Source organism: Pristiophorus japonicus, chromosome 6 (assembly GCF_044704955.1).
Source record: "Pristiophorus japonicus isolate sPriJap1 chromosome 6, sPriJap1.hap1, whole genome shotgun sequence".
In the NCBI taxonomy this organism is placed as follows: Eukaryota; Metazoa; Chordata; class Chondrichthyes; family Pristiophoridae; genus Pristiophorus; species Pristiophorus japonicus.
The window spans coordinates 27,229,252-27,254,059 of NC_091982.1; the positions used below are offsets into that span (position 1 = coordinate 27,229,252).

Consider the following 24,808-nt stretch of genomic DNA (forward strand, 5'->3'; position numbering starts at 1 on the left):
GACATTTCAGCCTCCTGACAATCAGAAGCTTGGATTATTAGAAGCTCTGCTGAAGATTGGTGATTGGTATCATGCACAGTGTATCATGGATCAGATACCGCCTTTCTATGCCACCTCACACAAATCTATAGCACTTGCACTCTGCCAGTTGATTCATGTCATCACAGAACCCTTGTATAGAAGGTAAGGATATTTTATATTTCTCATTAAGAGCAAAGTGCTCGAGTTTAATTTACTTTCTGTGGCTTAATGAGCTTTTTTAAGAAGTTAATACTGTTTTGTCAAAAAAATTCCTGTAATTTTCTGCTGTGGTGAAAGTGCTGAGTAATGCTTGGGTACAAATCCACAAGTGCTGTCAGCCCTCTGACAACTTTCCCAAGTGAGCGTTCTTCATGTGTGAGACGAGACATGGGGTTGTAACTTGCGGCCCTTGTGGACATGCAGGAAGTGCGCATGCACCTGCAAGGGCTGCGCAAGTTCCACGTTTAGGTCTGCATTGTGCTTGCGCTAAAGCCCAGATCTTGCTATCTGACAAGAATCTTGCTATCTGAAGCACAGCATGGGAAATTCTTTGTCTAGTAAAAGCAATAATATTTATACATTTAAAGACCTGTGAAATAGGTATACGCGATGCTGTAACCTCTCTGCCTGTTGCAACAAATGCAGCCAATATCTGACCATTTTGTCCATCACGTCTGTCATATCCATCTGACAGAGAAACACTACTTTTAGCCTTCCATTTTGATAGTGTACTTTTATTGGCTAATTGGTAATGTTACTGGTTCCCTTTGTTGGTCTTGGCTCGAGTCAGCAACTTAAGTTTGTCAAACCTCTCGGCATTCTTTTAGCAGTAATGTGTTGATCAATAAATTATTAATTGTGGCTTGATCCTGCCCCAGCCCTGTCTTTCTCTGTGCGATCTCTCCTCATGCAGCTTTCAAGCTCATCTTGTCCATTAGATCCAGCTCCTTCCACCTTGGCCCCATTCCCACTAAACTGCTGAGCACTCAAATTCTTTTACTGCCCCCCAGGATAGCTGTAATTGTAAATGATTTCCTCTCCTCGAGTACTGTCTGTCTCCCTTTTCAAACCATTGTCGTCACTGCCCTCAAAAAAACCGCCGTCTACTCCTTTGACCTCATCTCCAACCTTTTTTTCTTCTTCTAACTCCTTGAATGTGTTGTTGCCTCCCAATTCTTGCCTGTAATTACATGTTTAAATCTATCCAATCATGTTTCTGCCCTGCCACAGCATGGAAGCAGCCCAAATTAGAATCTCAAATTATCCTGTGGTTGTGACCTGTGACACATTCAGTCCTTGTCCTCCCAGATTTCCCGACAGCTTTTCAAATGGTCGACCATAACATTCTCCTCCAGTGCCTCCTCTTCGTTGTGGAGTGGAGTGATCTCACTGGGTTCTACTCTTGATTATCCAATTGTAGTCCGAGCATCTCCAGCAATGGCTTCTCTTCCCTCCTCTGCACTGTTATTTCTGGAGTCCCATTGGGCCCCTCCTTGTTCTATATGCTACTCTTGGTGAGATCATCTGAAGGCATAGGGTCAACCTCCATATGTATGCTGGTGATGTGTAGTTCTCCATCTCCACCACCCCTGTCGACCCCTCCATTGCCTCTGTTGCCATATTCCTTGTGTGACATCCAGTATTGGATGATCAGTTCTCTCCAGTTAATATTTGGAAGACCAAAGCCATTATCTTAAGCCCCATCACACATTCCATACCGTTGCCACTGATTCCATCCCTTTCTGTGGTCACTCTTGGGTTGAACTAGATTGTTCACAATCTTGGAGTCATGTCTGACCCCAAGCTGAGCTTCAAACCCCGTATCCTCTGTCACAAAGACGACGTACATCCACCTCTAATATTACCTGCCTCTAACTCTGCTGCTGAAATCCTCATTCATGTGGATATCGCCTCCAAACTCGATCGTTCTAATGCTCTCTTTACTGGCTTCCTGTCTGCCATATACCTCAAAGTTCAGCTCGTTCAAAATTCTGCGAACCAAAACCTATCACCCACCTACCAAGTCCGGCAGACCCATCACACCTGTTCTTGCTGATCTATCTTGGCTCGCAGTTCTTCAAATTTAAAATCACCATTCTTGTGTTTCATTCCCTTTATGGCCTCGCCCATCCCTCTGTCTGAAACTTCCTGCAGCCCACTGAGAATTCTGACCTCTTGTGTATTTCCCCTCCTCTTGCTGTACCATTGTCAATCGTGTGTTTAGCTCTCTAGGCCCTACACTCTGGAATTTCTTTCCTAAACCTCTCTGCCTCACTCTCCTTTTAAGACCCTCCTTAAACTCCACTTCTTTGACCAAGATTTTGTTCCTTTTTTCTGATGGCCTTTTGTTTGGTTTGGCCATTTTTATCTGATTATGCTTTTCTGAACCACCTTGAAATGTTTTTCTACATGAAAATCATAAGCCTCTCTTATCCAAAGGCACAAAGTATTATATTTTTGTAATATTGCTCGGAAATACATGAACATCTCCATATAAATGCAAGTTGTGGTTGATAATGTTGTTCCAACCTAAATTTCATAATGAAAATAATATATCATTTAAATAATTTTAGGCTGCCCATATTAGGGTGCTGCATGAGAGCAGCCCAAATGGCATCTGACTGTTAATGAAATAATAAACATGAAGTTTCAATAAATATTGCTGCAAATGATTGCTTTTATTCCCTCGGTATGCCTGTCTTGAGTTGGTGGGTAAATAAATGAGCCCATCATTGGACCTGCAGCCTTGGGCACCTTCATTTTATTTCACCCCTCCCTCTCCTCCCCATCACAGACCCATGAGATGTTCTTTCATCAGACCAAGTTCCACAGATTTCTGACTTGCTCTGATGTATGTTGCATGGTACAACACACCTATGGTTGTGGCGTATTTTCCGACTCGGCATAAGCAAAGCCATGCAAAATACATATTTACTTTTAACAGTAGTCAGTAAATGCAGGCAAACTTTGTGGTAGTAAAATAAACATTAGATTTGAAAAACAATAAATTTTAATAACTTTTTAGAGATGACTGCAAATAATTTATTGGACTTTCATAAGCCTTTCGTATCCACAGGCGCAATGTATTATATTTATGTCAATGATAACCTCAGTGTTGCTAGGAAATACAGCAGATGGCCAAAAGCTGTCTTCGAATACTAATTAAACCTGGATGGAAAATCCTCAATTAACATCCAAGCATTAGCACAGCAAGGTACAAGTCTTCATTAAAATCTTCCCTGTGCTACAGCCCTTGATAAAACTAATTTATTTGGAGCGCTTCGCTTGGAAAATAATGTTCAGAAAAACATGTAACTACTGGCTATACGCCATCTCCGTGTAACCATTGGAGTTGAACCAATTACGGTGAGATTTCTGGGGGAAATAGGAAGGGGAAAAAATAACACTGAAGTTTAGAGGATTAAAAAAATCTTCAAAATCAAAACGGGCTGTAAAAACTTAATGTGAATTTTGACACAGGGAAATGTCCTCTCTAAACTGGTTAGTACATAATAAAATATTTTGTTGAAATCTTGACCTTTACTGGTGAGTGCATTTTGAGAATTAAATCATTGTCAGATTTCTGATTAACAGATATGACAATCTGTTTTTTCTGAATGGAGAACATTTTAAAAAATGACAATTTTGCAAGTAATTTCTGAAATATTGGAGAAAAATTAACATTATGCATGAAGATCAAGGAATCAGTTATGGTAATTGTATTGCTTCTTAATTGTATGACTCTCATAAGCCACGAATCAAATGCCATTATCCGGTTCGCTCCACTTTTATCTTTTAGTATTCCTCTATTTCAAGCAACTAAATTTCTTTTATGGAATTTATGGACTCTGCTTCAACAAGAATTCTTTAAATGAAACTTGAATAAATCAAATAGTATTATTCACTGAACACATTCAAAAATATAATTGGCATCAGCTGCAGCCTGATATTTGCACAAGTTCATAAAGTGTTTCTACCTTTTTTGTAGATTTTGTTAATGTCAAACATTTTATCTGTTATGACCTTTTCTGATCAACTTTGGCTTCTATTTGTAAAAAATCCTTCAAATTTTATTTGCAGAGTTGGTGTACCAAAAGGTGCCAAGGGAGCAGTAATTCTATCGCTTAGAAATGAAATGGCTCCAAAACCAATCGAAACATTTGAAGACTTGAAAAAAGAAGTCTTCAGTATGCTGTGCTACCTTGGTCCTCATCTATGGCATGACCCCATCTTGTTTGCGAAAGTGGTTCGTATAGGAAAGGCATTTATGAAAGAGGTTGGTGTTAGCTACATACAAATTCTAGGCGGCTGGCATGCTGTCTCTGTCATTGTTCTAAAATCCTTTTGAAATGCTGTAGTTTCAATCTGCTTTTTTACTCCATAAATTGAGAGGAGGCCTTTTTTGCAGTTTGACCAGACATTGTTAATTTTTGATCATTTTTCTCATGTCAGAACATTGAAGTATTTTTGTGATCATTTAAAAAAAAAAATGCAAAGCTAAGTGGTGCAAGGTTGAGTGAGTTTATTAAATTGGGGGTGATAAGAATGTGCACACGTACACATAAGCTGCTCTAAATAAAAGGAAAACGTCCAGTAATTGACAAGCAAACCATGAATGTGACTTTTGTGTAAAATTTGGTGGGGAGTGGGGGGGTATATGTGGAATACTTAGAAATAACATTTTGAGGATTGAGACAGAGGTATTTATAAAGCAAGGTGGGAATGAAAGATCATATCGAGACCATTGCAGCACATCAGTAAATGGTGCAACAATGCCTTGTGTGTGAAATATGAAGCATAGATATTTGAAATATACTGAACCTTAAGACTACCATCAGGCCAACAGCAACTATTATCTTCCTGGCTGGTTTTCTAACTTTTGAGCTCACATATCATGACACGAAACAAATAGTTTTATCACTGCAATGCTACTCAAATATCAGTTCTGTTTAATCTTACCCTATTAAACACGAAACAACAATAAATTGTTTGAATTAACAACACATATTTAAGTGAGTGACGTGTGCATTGCAACATTCAGCTATTTGCAGATTTAATTCAGTTGTACATTCGGTGTGCAAGATAAATTGCACTTCAACTTGTTTAAGCATAAAATGTGTGTGAAGGATTGAAGCATATGCAAATGTAGTCTACTTGTAAAACAATTTTGGGTGAATCCTTAAGTTTATTCAATATTTTTTGCCACATGTTAAATGATAAGTGCAGCAAAGAAGTTGTGAGTTTTCTGCTAACAATGTTTTCTCTGCTTGGAGATAGACCAGCAGCTGCTTATAATTTTCACCCCTGAACATATCAACTTTTGAAAAGATTTATTTTGAGATACTACACCCATTCTTTGGAGTTGGTGGTGTAGTTTAAATGATGTGTGGCAATGGATAATACAGCTCTGTCTGTGTTGGTCCAAGTCTTCATTTTTATTGGGCCATAAACAAACCCTTCTCAAACATGAGCTACTTTGTAATAGTACTGTGTCTTGGGATATATCAGAGGATATACACCTCCAGCTGATTTCAGCTGCATTATTTTAATTAATGAAGTTTAATCATTTTCATTTAAAATTCAGCCTGGCCTTAAATATTTAAATTAGAAAATCTTTGATTTGTGGCACATCGAATAAATGAATTTATCTTCGTGAGATGATGGATATGTCGAGGAAGTTGTTGGTTTTCTGTTAGTGTGCTAGCATCACTGATGATTTGATGTCAATGCAACAATGAAACTTACAGTAAAAACTTGTGCTGCGTATGAATACATCGGTTGTTACATGTTTACCACTTTTGACTTCAAAGTAGGAAAGAAAAAGCAGTTTAAAAAAAAAATTACTGATAGATGGTATATTTGCAGGAGGTAATGTGGCATTTGCATCGTATCAAGTCCTGTCGTTATCTTTGGTGTTTCAAACAACACAAGGCATTTGTAATTGAAAGATGTGGTTTGAATCTGCTAATTAGGGACTTGGCAATGAAAGTTGATATTCTGACACAGACTTTGAATTTGAGGGATAAAGTACAAAATGATATTGAGGATTGTGCAGAACTTTGGATTTTGGAAAAAAAATCAGACATTTATGTCCACTTTTTATTTAAAAAGAAAAGTTAGTTCAAACAATGAACTTGAAACTATTTTATTTGCTATTTGCATGCAACTCTCTTTATGCTTCTGACTTGACCTATAGTCAGCTGATAATTGGGTTGTTGTAGTCATGACTTTTCAAATCATTTTTTGAACTCTTTGTTAAATAATAGAGTTGACACACTTTTTGTGCATTTGCAGCATTCATCAGATGGAGGTAAACCAGATGAGAGGGAAAGAATGGTAAGTTCCCATTATGTATGCGTGTCTGCATATATGTATGTGTGTGTACATATATATTTTATATATAAATAGACAATATATTTTTAATTTGACTGAGTTTCTTTACCAAATAATTAAGTTGAACAATGTATTTTGCAAAGAATGCTTTACTTTTAGACTTTGCCACTCAAACGGGTTTTTGTTTAACTTCAGTATATTGGACAGTACTCATCATCGTAGGCAGTCCCTCGAATTGAAGATGACTTGCTTCCACGCCTAAAGTTCAAGGTGTTTCAATGAAGGACCAAATATTCCAGGTCCTGAACTAAATCTTGAAGGGTGGAAGATGCCGATATGTGGATACTTTTATCGTGTGGTGGCCGCTGCACACCAGCCACCACACGCTCTTGATTGAGCTCGGTCTTGGTCCGGTGGCAAGGATTAACCAAGACGACTGGAGACCAGCTCTGCTTCACGGACCTAGTCCGCGTACATATTGTAGTGTGGGCTGTCCCATGCTGTCCCTGGGTCCTCACCTTTTCTGGACCCTGGACTCGCGCCTCTTCTGGGTCCCGATCACGTCGCTCTACAATCTCTCACCGCTCCTTCGCCCCGACCTTGCCGCTCCTGCTGTACTTGCCCACGCTCCAGTCATCGATTTGGATCTTGGTGGCATCCAATCCAGTCGCCCTCTTCGCTGCCGTTGCTCTACTGCTCCAGCACGTGCTGCTTCCTGGAGTGGTATGACACCACACTGCTCTTTCCTTCCCCCCCCCGGCCTACTCTGATGGTGCTCGCAGGCCGGGGGCCGCGCGCACTCTGTCCCCAGCCTTCGAGCACCATCTGAGTCGGCCGGGGTGCGGAAGGAGCAGCGTGGCGGCCTGGCCCAGCAGGACAATACTGCAGCAAGTATTGTTGTCATTAGTGGAGCAATTATAGCAATAGCCTCGCAGTTTATAAAAAAAATGGTAGGTCTATTAGTATGACGTGGGCTGACCAGAGGCGACAACATAATCCTTTTTTTGACACTTGTGGGACCATGATAAACTTAATTGGTGAATTGTTCTTTTTCTGTAGCTAATGTTGGACTGCATTGATGATGGCTGAGAAAATTTCAAAGAAAAGGAAAAAAACTTGAATTTATATAGCACCTTTCAGGATGTCCCAAAGCGCTTTAAAACCAATGAAGTTCCTCTGAATAGCAGTCACTGTTATAATATAGGAAACATGGCAGCCAATTTGCGTACCACAAAATCCCATGAACAGCAGTGAGATCAATGACTTGATGATCTGCTTTCGTGATGTTGGTTGAGGGATAAATAATGGCCAGGACACTGGGGAGAATTCCACTTTCTCTTTGAATAAATCATGGGATCTTTTACATCCACCTGAGAAGACAGTTTAACATCTCATTTGGAAAATGGCATGTCTGGCAGTGCAGCATTCCCTCAGTACTGCACTGGGAGTGTTGCACTGCAAGGTACAGTGCGAGCCGGTCTGGGGGGGCAACGCATGTGAAAAGGGCGACTGGATTGGACGTCACCATAACCCATGTCGATGATTGGAGCATGGGTACGTACAGCAGGAGTGGCGAGGTCGGGGCGAAGAAGTGGCGAGAGATTGCAGAGTGATGTGTTGGGGGCCCAGAAGAGACATGGGCCCAAGGGCAGCACGGGCCAGTCCACACTGATATGTGTGCGCACTGGGTCCGTGCAACAGAGCTGGTCTCCAGTCATCTTGTTTAATCCTTGCCACTGGTCCAAGACCTAGTTCTATCAAGCCTGTGTGGTGGCCGGTGTGTAACGGCCGCCACACGTTTAAAAAAATAAATAAAAATTAAAAAAATCTACGCATAGGCATTTTCCACCCTTCAATATGCAGTTCGGGACTTGGAATATTAGGTCTTTCATTGAAACATCTGTGAACTCATCCCTTTTTGGCGTGGAAGCAAGTTATCCTCGATTCGAGGGACCACCTAAGAGGAGGAAGAAGCGAGTGTTGGCCTCGATTAGTCAAAACAAAAACTTCATTTTTAATCATACTTTTAAGTTTTATGAAATCCAGACAGTGGGGTAAAGCAATCAACAAGGGAATTTTTATAACTAGTTTAGCATTGTTGTGGTAAAAATTAAGTTGTTAGAATGAGACTAAAATATTATAAACTTTGGATGAAATTCTTTAGTCTGCTTTTCCAATGCAGATATTAACCTGTTTTTAAAAAAAAACAACTAGTTAATGCCCCCTTGAAGTAACAGATAAAGACATTTTATATGAATGTAGCAAATCTGTATGCTAACCTTCACAGTGTAATTTCAAGTTATAAATCACCTTCGTTTAACCTTAATCGACACAAGATGACAAACCTTTCAACTGTAGTTTGAGCATAACCTTCCCTGACTTGGACTTGAATGTTTTGGCTAAAGCTTCGCTGTCAACCAGCACTCTATCTGTGAAATAGAGCATAGAACAATGCATGATAGAATGTTGCACAGAATAGTTATTATCAATAAGTTTGATTTTAATCATAACATTTTATTACATCCTTCGAATAAGCATTTAAGCTGAGTTAGAAATTAAGCAGGTCTTCAAAGGCAAATGATAGTGTGCTAATATGTCTCAAGCAGTCACTGACGGTGTGAAACATTTTTTGCTGTGTATTACAACACACATTGAATAATTTGCAAAATGTAAAAATGTTATTACACGTGTACTTGTAGCATTCTTGGGTATTTTAGTTGTCAAGACCTTTATACGGTAATTGTGAGTTGCTAGATAACATCTCCCTCATTGGAAGAATAGACTGTTTTTCAAATTAAAGATCCTGAGGTGTCCAGACAGTTTATAAGGAGCAACATGAAATATCTCACTGTTTTCAATTTTTACTTCAACTTCGTATTAAAGTTTTCTGATGCGAGTGACTTCGATTTCCTGTTTTAATTATTTAGTGGTGTTTTATGACATTAGAAGCGTTAAAACATCTGCTTGCTCAAATATTTCGTTTCGCTGATTCACTGGTGAAAATACCATTTGATGTCAGTTAACAGATTGGATGTGGGATATATTACATGTTCAAGTGTTCAATGCATGAACTTGATCATAAATAAACTATTATTTTTGAGAGTTAACCATGTAACTGTTCTTTAACTCTGCAGGAGTCACTCGTGAGCTGTTTTCTTAGTATTGCAGATCAGGTGTTGCTGCCTTCCCTTACTTTAATGGATTCCAATGCATGTATGTCAGAAGAGCTTTGGGGAATGCTGAAAACATTCCCGTACCAGTATAGGTGAATATCTTGGAACATTCAGATATATTGATTTATTCCTGAATAATTACTTTGTGGTTGCTTAACACTTAAATATTTTGTTTTTAAGGTATCGTTTGTATGGACAATGGAAAAATGACACCTACACTAGCCATCCTCTGCTAGTTAAAGTCAAAGCTCAGACAATTGACAGAGCTAAGTATATTATGAAGTAAGATTTTATATTTCATATTCAAATAAATGAATGAGCTGGAGCAAAGCTCATTACAGAATTTTCTGTTTCTATTATATGCTAGTGATGAGCAGTTAACCCCGAGAAAACGTTTGCATTTTTAAGTCCATGGATTATTGCAAAGCCCTTCATGGAAGCAGATGATAGATGGATTTTTCTATCTAACATGCTCGTTACCAGAATATAGGGATTGAGCTGCACTGCTTCATTGCTTTGTGATAAGATTATTAAAACTATGATTAAAATATTTGGATTTTCCCCTCTGCATTTGAGAAGAGTAACGAGGAATCCTCATTTTAAAAAAAAAAATGAAAATGTATTTTCTGATTTTAAAATATCATTGGTGTTTTGTTTGTTGCCTTGAATGCTGCCTTGAATATAGAAACATAGAAAATATGTGCAGGAGTAGGCCATTCAGCCTTTCGAGCCTGCACCACCATTCACTAAGATCATGGCTGATCATTCACCTCAGTATCTCTTTCCTGCTCTCTCTCCATACCCCTCAATCCCTTTAGCCGTAAGGGCCATATCTAACTCCCTCTTGAATACAGCCAATGAATTGGTATCAACAACAACTCTGCGGCAGGGAATTCCACAGGTTAACAACTCTCTGAGTGAAGAAGTTTCTCCTCATCTCAGTCCTAAATGGCCTACCCCTTATCCTAAGATTGTGTCCCCTGGTTCTGGACTTCCCCAACATTGGGAACATTCTTCCCACATCTAAGCTGTCCCGTCCCGTCAGAATCTTATATGTTTCTATGAGATCCCCTCTCATCCTTCTAAACTCCAGTGTATAAAGGCCCAGTTGATCCAGTCTCTCCTCATATGTCAGTCCAGCCATCTCTGGAATCAGTCTGGTGAACCTTTGCTGCACTCCCTCAATAGCAAGAACGTCCTTCCTCAGATTAGGAGACCAAAACTGAACACAATATTCCAGGTGAGGCCTCACCAAGGCCCTGTACAATTGCAGTAAGACCTCCCTGCTCCGATACTCAAATTCCCTAGCTATGAAGGCCAACATGCCAATTGCCGCCTTCACCGCCTGCTGTACCTGCATGTCAACTTTCAATGACTGATGAACCATGACACCCAGGTCTCGTTGCACCTCCCCTTTTCCTAATCTGCCGCCATTCAGATAATATTCTGCCTTCGTGTTATTGCCTCCAAAGTGGATAACCTCTCATTTATCCACATAATGCATCTGCCATGCATTTGCCCACTCACCTAACCTGTCCAAATCACCCTGCAACCTCTTAGCATCCTCCTCACAGCTCACACCGCCACCCAGTTTAGTGTAATCTGCAAACTTGGAGATAGTACATTCAATTCCTTCATCCAAATCATTAATGTATATTGTAAAGAGTTGGGGGCCCAGCACTGAGCCGTGCGGCACTCCATTAGTCACGGCCTCCCATTCCGAAAAGGACCCGTTTATCCCGACTCTGCTTCCTGTCTGCCGAACAATTCTCTATCCACGCCAGTACATTACCCCCAATACAATGTGCTTTAATTTTGCACACCAGTCTCTTATGGTGGGACCTTATCAAAGGCCTTTTGAAAGTCCAAATACACCACATCCACTGGTTCTCCCTTGTCCACTCTACTAGTTACATCCTCAAAAAATTCCAGAAGATTTGTCAAGCATGATTTCCCCATCATAAATCCATGCTGACTTGGACCGATCCTGTCACTGCTTTCCAAATGCGCTGCTATTTCATCCATAATAATTGATTCCAACATTTTCCCCACTACTGATGTCAGGCTAACAGGTCTATAATTACCCGTTTTCTCTCCCTCCTTTTTTAAAAAGTGGTGTTACATTCGCTACCCTCCAGTCCATAGGAACTGATCCCGAGTTGATAGACTGTTGGAAAATGATCACCAATGCATCCACTATTTCTACGGCCACTTCCTTAAGTACTCTGGGATGCAGACAATCAGGCCCTGGGGATTTATCGGACTTCAATCCCATCAGTTTCCCCAACACAATTTTCCGCCTAAAAAGCATATCCTTCAGTTTCTCCTCCTTTCTCGACCCTCTGTCCCTTCGTACATCCGGAAGGTTATTTGTGTATTCCTTCGTGAAGGCCGAACCAAAGTATTTGTTCAATTGGTCTGCCATTTCTTTGTTCGCCATTATAAATTCACCCTAGTCCGACTGCAAGGGACTTACATTTGTCTTCACTAATCTTTTTCTCTTCACATATCGATAGAAGCTTTTGCGGTGAGTTTTTATGTTCCCGGCAAGCTTCCTCTCCTACTCTTATTTTCCCCCTCCAAATCAAACCCTTTGTCATCCTCTGCTGAATTCTAAATTTCTCCCAGTCCTCAGGTTTGCTGCTTTTTTTGGCCAATTTATATGCCTCTTCCTTGGATCGAACACTATCCTTAATTTCCCTTGTTAGCCACAGTTGAGCCACCTTCCCTGTTTTATTTGTACTCTGGACAGGGATGTACAATTGTTGAAGTTCATCCATGTGATCGAAAATGTTTGCCATTGCTTATCCACCGTCAACCCTTTAAGTATCATTTGCCAGTCTATTCTAGCCAATTCACGCCTCATGCCATCGAAGTTAGCTTTCCTTAAGTTTCTGAATTAACTGTGTCACTCTCCATCTTAATAAAGAATTCTACCATATTATGGTCACTCTTCCCCAAGGGGCCTCGCACAACAAGATTGCTAATTAGTCCCTTCTCATTACACATCACCCAGTCTAGGGTGGCCAGCTCTCGAGTTGGTTCCTCGACATATTGGTCAAGAAAACCATCCCGAATACACGCCAGGAAATCCTCCTCCACCGCATTGCTATTAGTTTGGTTAGCCCAATCTATATGTAAATTCAAGTCCCCATGATAACTGCTGTACCTTTATGGCACACATCCCATTTCTTGTTTGATGCTGTCCCCAACCTCACTACTACTGTTTGGTGGTCTGTACACAACTCCCACCAGCGTTTTCTGCCCTTTGGTATTCCGTAGCTCCACCCATACTGGTTCCACATTATCCAAGCCAATGTCCTTCCTTACAGTTGCATTAATTTCCTCTAACCAGTAACGCCACCCCGCTTCCTTTTCCTTTCTGTCTATCCTTCCTAAATGCTGAATACCCCTGGATGTTGAGTTGCCAGCCTTGGTTATCCTGGAGCCATGTCTCTGATGCCAATTGCATCATATCCATTAACTGCTATCTGTGCAGTTAATTCGTTCACCTTTTTCCGAATACTCCTCGCATTGAGGCACAGAGCCTTCAGGCTTGTCTTTTTGAACACACTTTGTCCCTTTTAGAATTTTGCCCTTTAAAATTGTGGCCCTTTTTATTTTTTGCCTTGGGTTTCTCTGCCCTCCACTTTTACGATTCTCCTTTCTATCTTTTGCCTCTGTCTCCCTTTTTATTTCCCTCTGCCTCCCTGCATAGGTTCCCATCCCCCTGCCATATTAGTTTAACTTCTCCCCAACAGCACTAGCAAACACTCCCCCTGGGACATTGGTTCCGGTCCTGCCCAGGTGCAGACCATCCGAACACATTGGTACCGTGATCAGTGTGTCAATAGCACATATGAGGCCTCATCAGGTAAGCATAAAAATCCCAAGGCACTACTTGATGAAGATTGGCCAAGTTCTCCTGGTATCCCGGAAAACCTTTATCCTTCCAAAACAACAAAAACAGATTAAATAGTTACTTATCTAGTTGCTGTTTGTGGGACCTTGTTGTGTGCAAACTTGTTGCTGCATTTGCCTACATAACAGTGACTACAATTCAAAAGTAATTGTCTTCGGGAGATATACTTGCAAAGCACTGTATAAATTGAAACTCTTCTTCCTCGTCAATACTGCTTCAATTTGTTAACTTTTATGAATGAGTTAAAAGAATCATGTGAATTTTCAAAAGTTAATCATTTATGCTTGTTTTGTAATGGTTCGGAGATCTTGGCAGAGTAGTAGTAGTAATTATGGTTCAGATTTTATTACAATTTAATGCAGCACTAAAACAAAAAGTATTTAGCGCCATGTAAAGAAATGTAAGTTTTAAGCTGAATCTTCTTAAACTATTCTGTGTACAATCAGCTTTGTAGCAGAGGCTTTTTCCAAAGTGGCAGAAGTCATGAAAAATTGCAGATATGTGAACAAATGCTGCAATCTAGGGCTCAATTTTCCCTAAAGCTGTTTTTTTTGCGTACTTGAAGAGTTACGCCCGTTTTCTTTGGGCCCAACTACGCCAAAGAAAAATCATCCAACTTTCCCCGTTTGAATTGTTGATTTTGGCAGCGCCTAGCCTGTCCTTTAACTTTGGGGATGGAGCCCAAGATCTGTGCCAAATATATTGGGTTGCCAGTGTAACGAGGGACACACTGAAGCTGGAAAGTGAAACCTACAACACATTCTGGCCCGCTCACAGCAACCTGCACAAGCACATTGCAGCAGCGTTCCATCATTAAATTCTTAGTGTTTGTGTCAAAAGTCTATTTCCCCTGCCCCCTCCTGGTGCCCAGTGCTGCTCCTAACCGTGGCCGAAAGGCCTTCCTCCTCCCAGTGCTGGTTGCCACTGCTCGTCCTGGCTGAAAGGCCTCCCAGTGTCGAGTGCCGCTCCTAACCCTGACCGAAAGGCCTCCCTCCCCTCCCAATGCCGCTCGTAACCTAAACTAAAAGGCTACCCCTCTTTCCTCTTTCTCTCTCTCTTTCCCCCCCCCCCCCCCCCCCTCCCCGCTCCCTCTCTGCTGTTGCTGTCCGGGCCATGGAACTGCATCTGCTGTGCTGATTCTCTTACCTGCTCCGATTTTGTTAACTGCCCAGAAGGTTTTTCCAGAGTGGTCACATAAGCCGTTCTAAGAAAAATTGGAGTAAATCGGAGCTGGCCAAACTTGCTTAAATGGCCAGAATTGGCGCGGGTGGCTGGTTACTCCCCCAATGAGGTTAAAAAAAAATCATAGCTGAAAAATGTCCTACCGAAGTGAACTATACTAGCGCGGAAACTTGGAGATTTTAATTTACTCAAAAAAAAAAAGGCTCAGATAATTGGGGAAAATTGAGCCCGTAATATTGTGGTTACTGAAGTAGAAATGAAGGCCCATACATCTGAGAGTTATGGATTGTATACCTGTAACAATAAAAGCAGTGGCTTGCCACGTAGGAAATGAAAAACACTGTGACACAATCAGATTAAAGTGATCAATTTACTGTGGATGCACAGCGAATGCAAAATTTCTACAATTAACTGACATTTCATGATTCAAGTTACTATTTGTACTCTGCAACTAAAAACAATGCAGTTTTCTGCCATTTGACTTGATATTTCTAATGAGCTTTTGCATGTCCTTTCTCCCTTTCAATTAAGCAATAACCGACTGCTGCAGACCACCGGTTCCATCATGTACAACCTTTCATTTAATGAAAATGCGATGTTTAAATGCTGCCTTTTAACATAACATTTTGCAATATATTGATATACTTTTAAACCATAAATGTAGAGATAATACTAAAACCATATTCTCATTTTTCACTATTTTCCAGGCGACTGACAAAGGAAAATGTAAAGCCTTCTGGAAGACAAATTGGAAAGCTGAGTCACAGTAATCCAACAATCCTGTTTGATTATGTACGTTCTTTTGTGACCACTTTATGTGAATAGAGATTACTTGCGTCAACATGAATGCCAAAGTATAATGGCTTTTACTGGGCCAAGTGGGTGTACACTAAATTACCTCTGGGATGTAGATTTGAATGCTAGCTACACCTCTGGGCTAAAAGAATCCCTCTCCCTGCTGGCTGCAAGAATCCAATTTGGACAAACTCAGTCCAATAGCTAAAGTTGGGCATTATGGAAAGAGCTTTGTCCTGCATCTATCTGAACTGAGAGAGTTCATTGCTGGCACTGGCTTGAAATATGTTCTGTTCCTTAGTGTTGCTATCATGTGACTTGCCCATCACAGAATTTGTTACTGTAAAAAAACTGGTAAACGTGCAAATTGTTGAATGTAACCAGGTTATTACTCTATATGCACTACTTTGCACTATGTTCACCAGATAGCTATGCTTTTTATGTATAAACTTAACCTGAAGAATGGCAATTGTAAGGATGTAAATTGTTTCTTCATTCCTTCGAATGTTCATTCAATTCCAATATCCCTTTCTAAAATTTGGATTCTGCCAGATATTAATTAAATGAGCAGTGAGTTTTGTGCTTTGGCAAAAAAGAATGTATATTTAATTCACTAAGTTGCCAACCTTGGCTCCGGGGTAGCACTCTTGCCTTTGAGTCAAAAGGCATGGGTCCAAGCCCCACTCCAGAGACTTGAGCGCAATATCGACACTGACCGTTCAGTGGACGACTGAGAAAGTGTTACACTGTGGAGGAGGTGCGGCCTTTTGGTGAGACATTAAACTCGAGCCATTTGCCTCAGATTGATGCAAAAAATCTGAAGGCACCATTCAAGGAAAAGCAAGGGAGTTCTCTTGGTGTTCCTCAACCAGCACCACCAAAAGAATAATATTTGGTTATTTATCTCATTGTTGTTTTTGGTATGGATCTGAGGCATGGAAGATGTATAGAAGGCACCTCAAGTCGCTGGAGATACAACACCTGCAAATCCCCTGGGAGGACAGGCGCACCAACATCAGTGTTCTCGTCCAGGCGAACATCCCCAGTATTGAAGCACAGACCACACTCGATCAGCTTTGCTGGGCAGGCCACATAGTTCACATGCCAGATATGAGACTCCCGAAGCAAATGCTTTATGCGGAGCTCCTTCATGGTAAACAAACCAAAGGTGGGCAGCGGAAGCGTTACAAGGACACCCTCAAAGCCTCCCTGGTAAAATGCGACATTACCACTTACACCTGGGAGACCCTGGCCGAAGACCGCCCGAGGTGGAGAAAGTGCATCCGGGAGGGCATTGAGTTCTTCGAGTCTCAACGCAAAGAGCGTGAAGAGGTCAAGCGCAGACAGTGGAAGGAGCGCGTAGCAAACCAGCCCCACCCACCCCTTCCCTGGACGAATGTCTGTCCCACCTGTGACAGGGTCTGTGCCTCTCGTATTGGACTGTTCAGCCACCAGAGAACTTTGGGAGTGGAAGCAAGTCGTCTTCGATTCCGAGGGACTGCCTATGATTATGTTTTTGGTCGCTTCCTGTGTCCAATATGGCTGCTGCATTTCCCTGCATTTACAACAGTGACTGCCTTTAAAACAAATTCATTGTCTGTGAGTGCTTTCGGGTGTCCTTAGGATGTGAAAGGCACTATATAAATGGAAGTTTAATATTTCTATTTGTGTTTGACACAGAGTCAAGTATCAGTTGGATACTTGCAAATCCATAGTTTAATTCATTGTCTCTTTCCGTACTTTGACATTAAACGAATTGAAATGCAGCCATTTCTTTTAACTTAAGACAAGCATCGATTGTTTTGAAGACTCTAATGTCATGAGTGCGCAATTAAAAAATAACTGCATGCAGTATCTCAATTTATAATAGGTTCTCTTGTTGTAATAGTCAACCATTCTTGTTCCAGTAACCATATTGAGTGCCTCTTTTTCACACCTGTTTTTTTTTTTTAAATATAGATTTTATCACAAATTCAGAAATATGACAACCTAATTACTCCTGTTGTGGATTCTTTGAAATACCTCACTTCCTTGAACTATGATGTCTTGGCTTGTATCCTTTTTAAGCAGCTGTTTATTTATATTGATTAACATCAACTTGATGTTCTTTACATTGGATGGATATATCAATTAATAAAACGAATGCAGTGGTTAAGAACTATTCAGAATTAAAAATATTCCTGGTAACTGAAAAAGCACTATTTATCTTAGTTGACTGAGTTTATTTGGACGCTTTGAGCATTTCTGCAATGTTTTTAAAATGAGTTTGATACTGGATCTTTGGAGCATGTTTTAAATGGGCAGGATTCAAGGGATTCATTATTGTTTTCCATTGTGCTCTACACTGTGCAGTATCTGTTTTTTCTGAATTTCCCATTCTTCCCCAACACACCCAATCTGATTCATGTCGTCAAGCATGCCTCTGGTCAAAGTTCCTTTACAAATTGTCTTCAGATGTGTGATGCCTCTAAAAGGCAAAAGTGCAGTATACAAGATCAACCTCCCCCCCCCCCCCTCCCCCAATGCCAATATAGTTTTACATACAACAGAAGCAATGTTGGAGAGAAGAATGAGACTATTCTTTTTGGTAAAACTACTTTCCACATTAAAAATAAATAGTATTTTCACCTGATTATGACACTGCTGATGATGTGAAGTGCAGGAGTCATTCCTGTGCACCATAAAGTACCTCTGTATCAAACAGCGTTAAGGGTATGATTTTTAACCTGAGGCAAGCGGTGATCTGGAACTGGAACTGCTCCAGCTCAGCAAATCACATTGCCGGGAACTTTTATGTCCCTTCACCGAGCTTTGGATACATGTTTTTTTTAATCAATATATAAAAGATACAGAACTTAAGATATTCAGAAATTTACCATGTGTGGTATGCTATTTGATGACGTGTGATGGGGGAGGAGGGGGTGTTGAGCTTCAGGATAAATTTGATTTTTTTTAAGTTTATGAAAAATATTTCAGGAATATTTAGTGGGATCGTCCAGGAAGTGTAATGTAATGGGTAGAACTTTTATGGAAGGTAACGAGGTCGAAATATTTTGTGTAATAATTGATGAATAATAGATATTCACCAGTAGGAAAAAAAAGTCTTAAACACACGACAGTTACAATATAAATGATAGACCCAGCAGGCACAATTTATATTATAAAGGTACGCAACTGTTGTTGGATTAATTTTGGTCAAATATTGGATAGAAAATAGAAAAATTAAATTTGATTTGACAATTCACCATTGTTTTCGAACACTGAAACTAGAGTATTTCTACAGCTTTAAATCTGTTTCTGTTTGTGATGTGTAAAATATGCAAATAACAATTCTTGTACTTCTATTTCATATTGGAGCAGTTTTCTGTTTTGCATGTTTGATTAAGCCATACTGAATTGTAACAGTTGCAGAAAATCAATACTCAGTGGAAAATTGCATGAAAAATGTAATACTGCCATATATTGTGGAATGTTATATGTTGTCTCTCTGGGTTTAAAGATGAGGAATTGCTTTGAGTTGGGAGATTTCACACAGTTGCTGAAAATGTTCTGTCAGAATCAATGTTGTTGCTTCATTTCAAGTTTACAGTTTTCTTTTAACTTGTGAAAAGATTGCATCATTGAAGCTCTGGCTAATCCTGAAAAAGAGAGGATGAAGCACGATGACACCACAATCTCAACCTGGTTGCAGAGTCAGTGGAATTTTTCATTCAGACTTCCAAGATTCACAGATGTTTTTTTTAAAGAAATCTTCTTTTATATTAATGGTATGACACAAATTTGAAACTATCTCTCTGAACAGGTCTGGCAAGTTTTTGTGGTGCGATTTTCAGAAAATATCCAATCGAACTCACTGGTCTTCTGCAGTATGTTGCAAACCAACTAAAGGCTGGGAAAAGGTATAGTTATTGTATGCATAAGAAATGCAAGAGATTTAATTGAAGTTGTGTGCATCAATAAACAAGTACAGGTTGAACCTCCCTTATCCGGAGCCCTCGGGACCTAGCCTGTTCTGGATAAGGGAGTTTTCTGGATGAGGGGTGGTCACATTAAATTGGATGGTACAAGTAGTGAGCAAGGGGATATCGAGGCTGGCTGGCTTGGGGCTGGGAGTGCGGCAGAGAGATCATGGGGCGGTGGATCGCGGGGTCAGGCCAGCGATTACGGGAGTCGGCAGCGAGGAAGGACTTCAATTTGCTCATGTCAGCGTTCTGCGCATGCGCTACCGGGAATGGTACTGGACACGGAGTGGTTCCAGATAAGGGCGGTTCAACCTGTATAAGTTCTGAGCAAACTGAAATCCGCAAATTGTGTACCTTGCTATGCAATCTGGTATAAGAATGTTATTATTTTTTTCGAAGCTAAGTGGTTAGATTTAGGAGAAAAATCTTGTGAATTTTGGTTCTTTTTTTTTTCTCCAGCGCCAATTTCAGCTGAAACATCTCTACTTCTGAACCTTTACTAATGACTGACCTATAGCTTGCAGGGAAATTGAAAGGACTGTAGGCCGATAAATCCTCAGGGCCTGATAGTCTGCATCCCAGAGTACTTCAGGAAGTGGCCCTAGAAATAGTAGATACATTGGTGGTCATTTTCCAACATTCCATGGACTCTCAATCAGTTCCTGTGGATTGGAGGATTACTCATGTAACCCCACTTTTTAAAAAAAGAAGGGAGAGAGAAAACGGGGAATTATCGACCGGTTAACCTGACATCAGTTGTGGGAAAAATGCTGGAATCAACTAAAGATGTAATAGCAGTGCATTTGGAAAGCAGTGACGGGATCGGTCCAAGACAGCATAGATTTATGAAAGGGAAATTGTACTTGACAAATCTTCGAGTTTTTTGAGGTTGTATCTAGTAGAGTGGATAAGGGAGAACCAGTGGATGTGGTGTATTTGGACTTTCAAAAGGCTTTTGACAAGATCCCACACGAGATTATTGTGCAAAATTAAGCCACATGCTATTGGGGGTAATGTATTGACATGGATAGAGAACTGTTTTGCAGACAGGAAGCAAAGAGTAGGAATAAACAGGTCCTTTTCAGAATGGCAGGCAGTGACTAGTGGGGTGCCGCAGGCTTCAGTGCTGGGACCCCAGCTATTTACAATAAACATTAATGATTTAGACGAAGGAATTGAAGGTAATATCTCCAAGTTTGCAGGTGATACGAAGCTGGGTGGCAGTGCAAGCTGCGAAGAGGATGCTAAGAGGCTGCAGGGGGACTTGGACAGGTTCGGTGAATGGGCAAGTGCATGGCAGATGCAGTGTCATGTGGATAAATGTGTGATTTTCCACTTTGGTGGCAAAAACAGGAAGGCAGATTATTATCTGAATGGTGACAGATTAGTAAAAGGGGAGATGCAAAGAGACCTGGGTGTCATGGTACAGCAGTCATTGAAGGTAGGCATGCAGGTACAGCAGACAGCAAAGAAAGCAAATGACATGCTGGCCTTCATAGCGACGGAATTTGCGTACAGGAACAGGGAGGTCTTACTGCAGTTGTACAGGGCCTTGGTTGAGACCACACCTTGAGTATTGTGTGCAGTTTTGGTCTCCTAATCTGAGGAAGGATGTGCTTGCTATTGAGGGAGTGCAGCGAAGGTTCACCAGACTGATTCCTGGGATGACAGGACTGACATATGAGGAAAGACTGGATCGGCTCGGCTTATACTCACTGGAATTTAGAAGAATGAGAGGGGATCTCATAGAAACATAAAATTCTGATGGGACTGGACAGGTTAGATGCAGGCAGAATGTTCCCGATGTTGGGGAAGTCCAGAACCAGGGGTCACAGTCTAAAGATAAGGGGTAAGCCATATAGGACCGAGATGAGGAGAAACTTTTTGACCCAGAGATTTGTGAACCTGTGAAATTCTCTGCCACAGAAAGTTGTTGAGTCCAGTTCGTTGGACATTTTCAAAAGCGAGTTAAAGGGATCAGGGGCATGGAGAGAAGGCAGGGGTGGGGTACTGAGGTTGCATGATATTGAATGGCGGTGCAGGACCGAATGGCCTGCTCCTGCGCCTATTTTCTATGTTTATCAGCAGGCATTTGTGTATCTGGTTCGATAACTGTTGTGATTTTTATGTTTTTATGGGCTCCTCCCCATGGAGACAAATTTGAGATTCGGAAGTTGAGGCACATAACTGCATCCTCAATTCTATCTGAATCCTCGTTAGTCATAATTTAACCTTTTGTGGTACTGAGTGAATTACAAGAATGTAGAAGCAAACAATTTGCTGCTTAAATTAATTTTATACGGTAAATATTCAGTCCTGTTGTGGGTAGAGAGAAAGGCCCCAAGTTTCCACACGCTACAAAACCGGCGCCCCTCTGAGCTGGGCGCCCGTTTTTCGCGCCAAAAACGGCGCCTGAAAAAAGACACGCGATTCTGGAGCGCCCTACAGCTCCATGTCTGCTTGGCGCGGCGTCCAGGGGGGCGGGGGCGGAGCCTATCACTCGCGCCGATTGTGTAAGTGGGAGGGGGCGGGTACCATTTAAATTAGTTTTTTTCGTGCCGGCAATCCTGCGCGTTGGAGCGTTCGCGCACGCGCAGTGTGAAGGAAACATTGGCACTCGGCCATTTTTGTAGTTCTTTGTAGCTGTTTAATTTTTGAACATTTTTTAATAAAAGCACATTGCCCTTCTATGATCAGCACTGAGGCTTCTTGCAGCAGTGAGAAGGCTGCAGGAAGCCTCAGAAGTTGAGGCAGCCATTGTCCGACGGCCTCTTTCTCTTCCCCCCCCCCCCCACCCCCCCTGCCCTCTGGAATGGCTGCTCAACTTCTGAGGCTTCCTGCAGCCTTCTCACTGCCTCCTTCCCCCCCCCCCTCGCCCGCCGTTGGGAACGGCTGCCTCCTCCCTCCCTCCCGTTCGCGGGAATGACGTCACACTGCTGAGGTGACTGTAAGGCTTCCACCTCAAGTGGAAGGCTGCTTGCTGCCTGCTTACTGCCCGACTGCCCCTCCCTCCCTCCCGTTCGTGGGAACGACGCCGCTGAGCTGCCTGAAGCACTTTCACACAGGTAGGAAGATGGTTTATTTAATCTTTTCTTTGCTTATAAATGTTTATTCAGGTTGGATTTATTTGTAAAATATTTGTAGAAGTATAAATAAGGATTTATTGTAGAATTTAATGACTTCCCTTCCCCCCCCCCTCCTCCCCCCCCACCTCGTTCTGGACGCCTAATTTGTAACCTGCGCCTGATTTTTGTAATGTGTAGACAAGGTTTTTTCAGTTCTACAAAAATCTTCTCTTGCTCCATTCTAAGTTAGTTTGGAGTACGTTTTCACTGTGGAAACTTTGAAATCAGGCGTCAGTGGCCGGACACGCCCCCTTTTGAAGAAAAAATTCTGTTCCAAAGTGAAACTGTTCTAACTGACTAGAACTGCAGAAAAAAAAATGTGGAGAATTGCGATTTCTAAGATAGTCCGTTCTCCACCAGTTGTTCCTAAAAATCAGGCGCAAATCATGTGGAAACTTGGGCCTAATAAAACTAAAAGGTTATATTTTTCTTCTTCTTGTGGTCACTGCTGATTTGTGTTCAAATTATTCTTCACTTTGTTCAATGCAGTTTCGATCTGCTGATCTTGAAAGAAGTGGTACAGAAGATGGCTGGTATTGAAATTACAGAGGAAATGACAACTGAGCAATTGGAAGCCATGACTGGTGGAGAGCAGTTAAAAGCTGAGGCAAGGCAATTTTATCGAGATATCGCGATTTAAGATGTTGTAAATGGTTATTTAGGGCTACTGACCAAACATTGGCAAATTTACTGTGAAGATCCTACTTGAGATATGGCAAAAATAACCCCCTTGAGCTGTGTAGATTCCAGTAATCTGTGCTCCACATTGAAATAAATGGGAAGGAGCAACTTTTGTTAAAATGTCGGAAACGCTATGAAGGACCACTCCAGGTACATGGAGTTATTGTTCCAACAGAATTTTTTCACAAGTCTAACCAGGTTGCAAAATTGTATAAATATTGGGTCAGTTGTGACATTTGCCAATTCATCATTTTTTTTTTTTTTGTTGGCTTATGCAGCCTTTTTTTTTGTGTGATTGTTTCCTTAAGTAAAATTAATTTGTCATGTAATAGGCACGGCCACGGTAAATCTCAATCATTATTTAGGAGGGGATAAGGAAGAGGAAATGGTTTTATTGGGCTCGATTTTGGCCAGGAGTTGCTCCGTTATTTTTTTGGAGTAACCTTTTTCTGGCGTAACTTAAAAGTCCCCAGTTTCCCTAATCAATTTGCACCAGCATAACTCACTTAGTTAAAATTTTTTTAGGTTCGTTTTTTTTTCTTAAAAGGGGGCGTTACCAGCCACGTACGCCAGATCTGCCCATTTCGGCAACTTTGGCCAGCTAATAGTTACTCCATTTCTACATAGGCCAGCTAAGTGGCCACTTCAGAAAACCCATGCAGAGAGTTGAAGAAATCGGCGCAGGTAGGTACATCGGAGGCCATTCGGCCTGGAATAGGGGCGGGAAGCGGAGAGGACCTGCACCTAAACCAACCAAGCCTTACCCTTAGCAATGTTTGCAAACAAATTACTAACAATTCTATAAGAAATTTTAAAAAATTGAAGTCCTACCTTCATCTTCAAACTGCAATTCACCTTTCTGCCTCATCCTTGGAAGGCAGCAGGTCGGTGCGGGAGGCCACTCGGCCTGGGTTAGGGGCAGGACAACGCACCGGGAGGCCACTCTGCCTGGGCTAGGGGCGGGACAACGCACCAGGAGGCCACTCTGCCTGGGCTCGGGGCGGGCAGGAGATCTGATAGTGCTCCTGCCTGCCGGTGATTACTATCAGATCTGCCCGCCCCTCGTCCAACAAAGGAGGCAGAATAAATGCAGAGTATTTAACCTGAAGGAGCCCAGCAACACAGGGAGGAAGAACATCACCCCGCTCTCAAACTGACACAGAGACCTACATCAATTGGGACTATTGTTGGAGACTGGCAGCGCTACTGCGCATGCGCAGACATCACAAATCACCACTGCGCATGTGCAGCTGTCCTGGCACATTTTCCAGCGCAGAACGATTGGCCACGCTGCACGACTGCAGTGAAGAGGCCGGACAGCGGCCAAAATGCCAACATTTTTTTTTGCCGCATCTCGGACCCTACATAAGTGGAGCAATTTCGGTAAGTGTGCCGAAAAACGAGCTCGGCCAAAATTGAGCCCATATATATGAACAGAAGTCAAGCATTCCTATTTATATTGCTTTATTTTGCTATTGGTGGCAAAACATTTTAAGGTTAGCTACTATATGTGTGGTTTTGATTTGGTTGAGATCTCTTGTAACATACAGAAGTGACAATCCTTTGTGTTATAATTAGAAACTACGAAATTCTACCATCCAATTGCGATTTTTG

The 24,808-nt window shown here is 41.5% G+C and overlaps 1 protein-coding gene across 2 annotated transcripts in view; it reads left to right on the forward strand.

Annotated features, from left to right (window-relative positions):
• Nucleotides 1–24,808, forward strand: part of thoc2 (THO complex 2) — a 150,225-nt gene that overhangs the window by 47,754 nt on the left and 77,663 nt on the right. For both annotated transcript variants that reach the window (XR_011593590.1, XM_070882709.1), the window contains exons 11-20: nt 11–183; nt 4,102–4,297; nt 6,316–6,357; nt 9,489–9,619; nt 9,708–9,809; nt 15,339–15,423; nt 17,386–17,479; nt 19,038–19,118; nt 19,229–19,325; nt 23,003–23,120. Coding sequence is in view for 1 of the 2 variants with exons in the window: in XM_070882709.1 (XP_070738810.1) it covers nt 11–183; nt 4,102–4,297; nt 6,316–6,357; nt 9,489–9,619; nt 9,708–9,809; nt 15,339–15,423; nt 17,386–17,479; nt 19,038–19,118; nt 19,229–19,325; nt 23,003–23,120 (1,119 nt within the window). In the remaining variant the exon portion in view is untranslated. The remainder of the gene's footprint in view (nt 1–10; nt 184–4,101; nt 4,298–6,315; nt 6,358–9,488; nt 9,620–9,707; nt 9,810–15,338; nt 15,424–17,385; nt 17,480–19,037; nt 19,119–19,228; nt 19,326–23,002; nt 23,121–24,808) is intronic.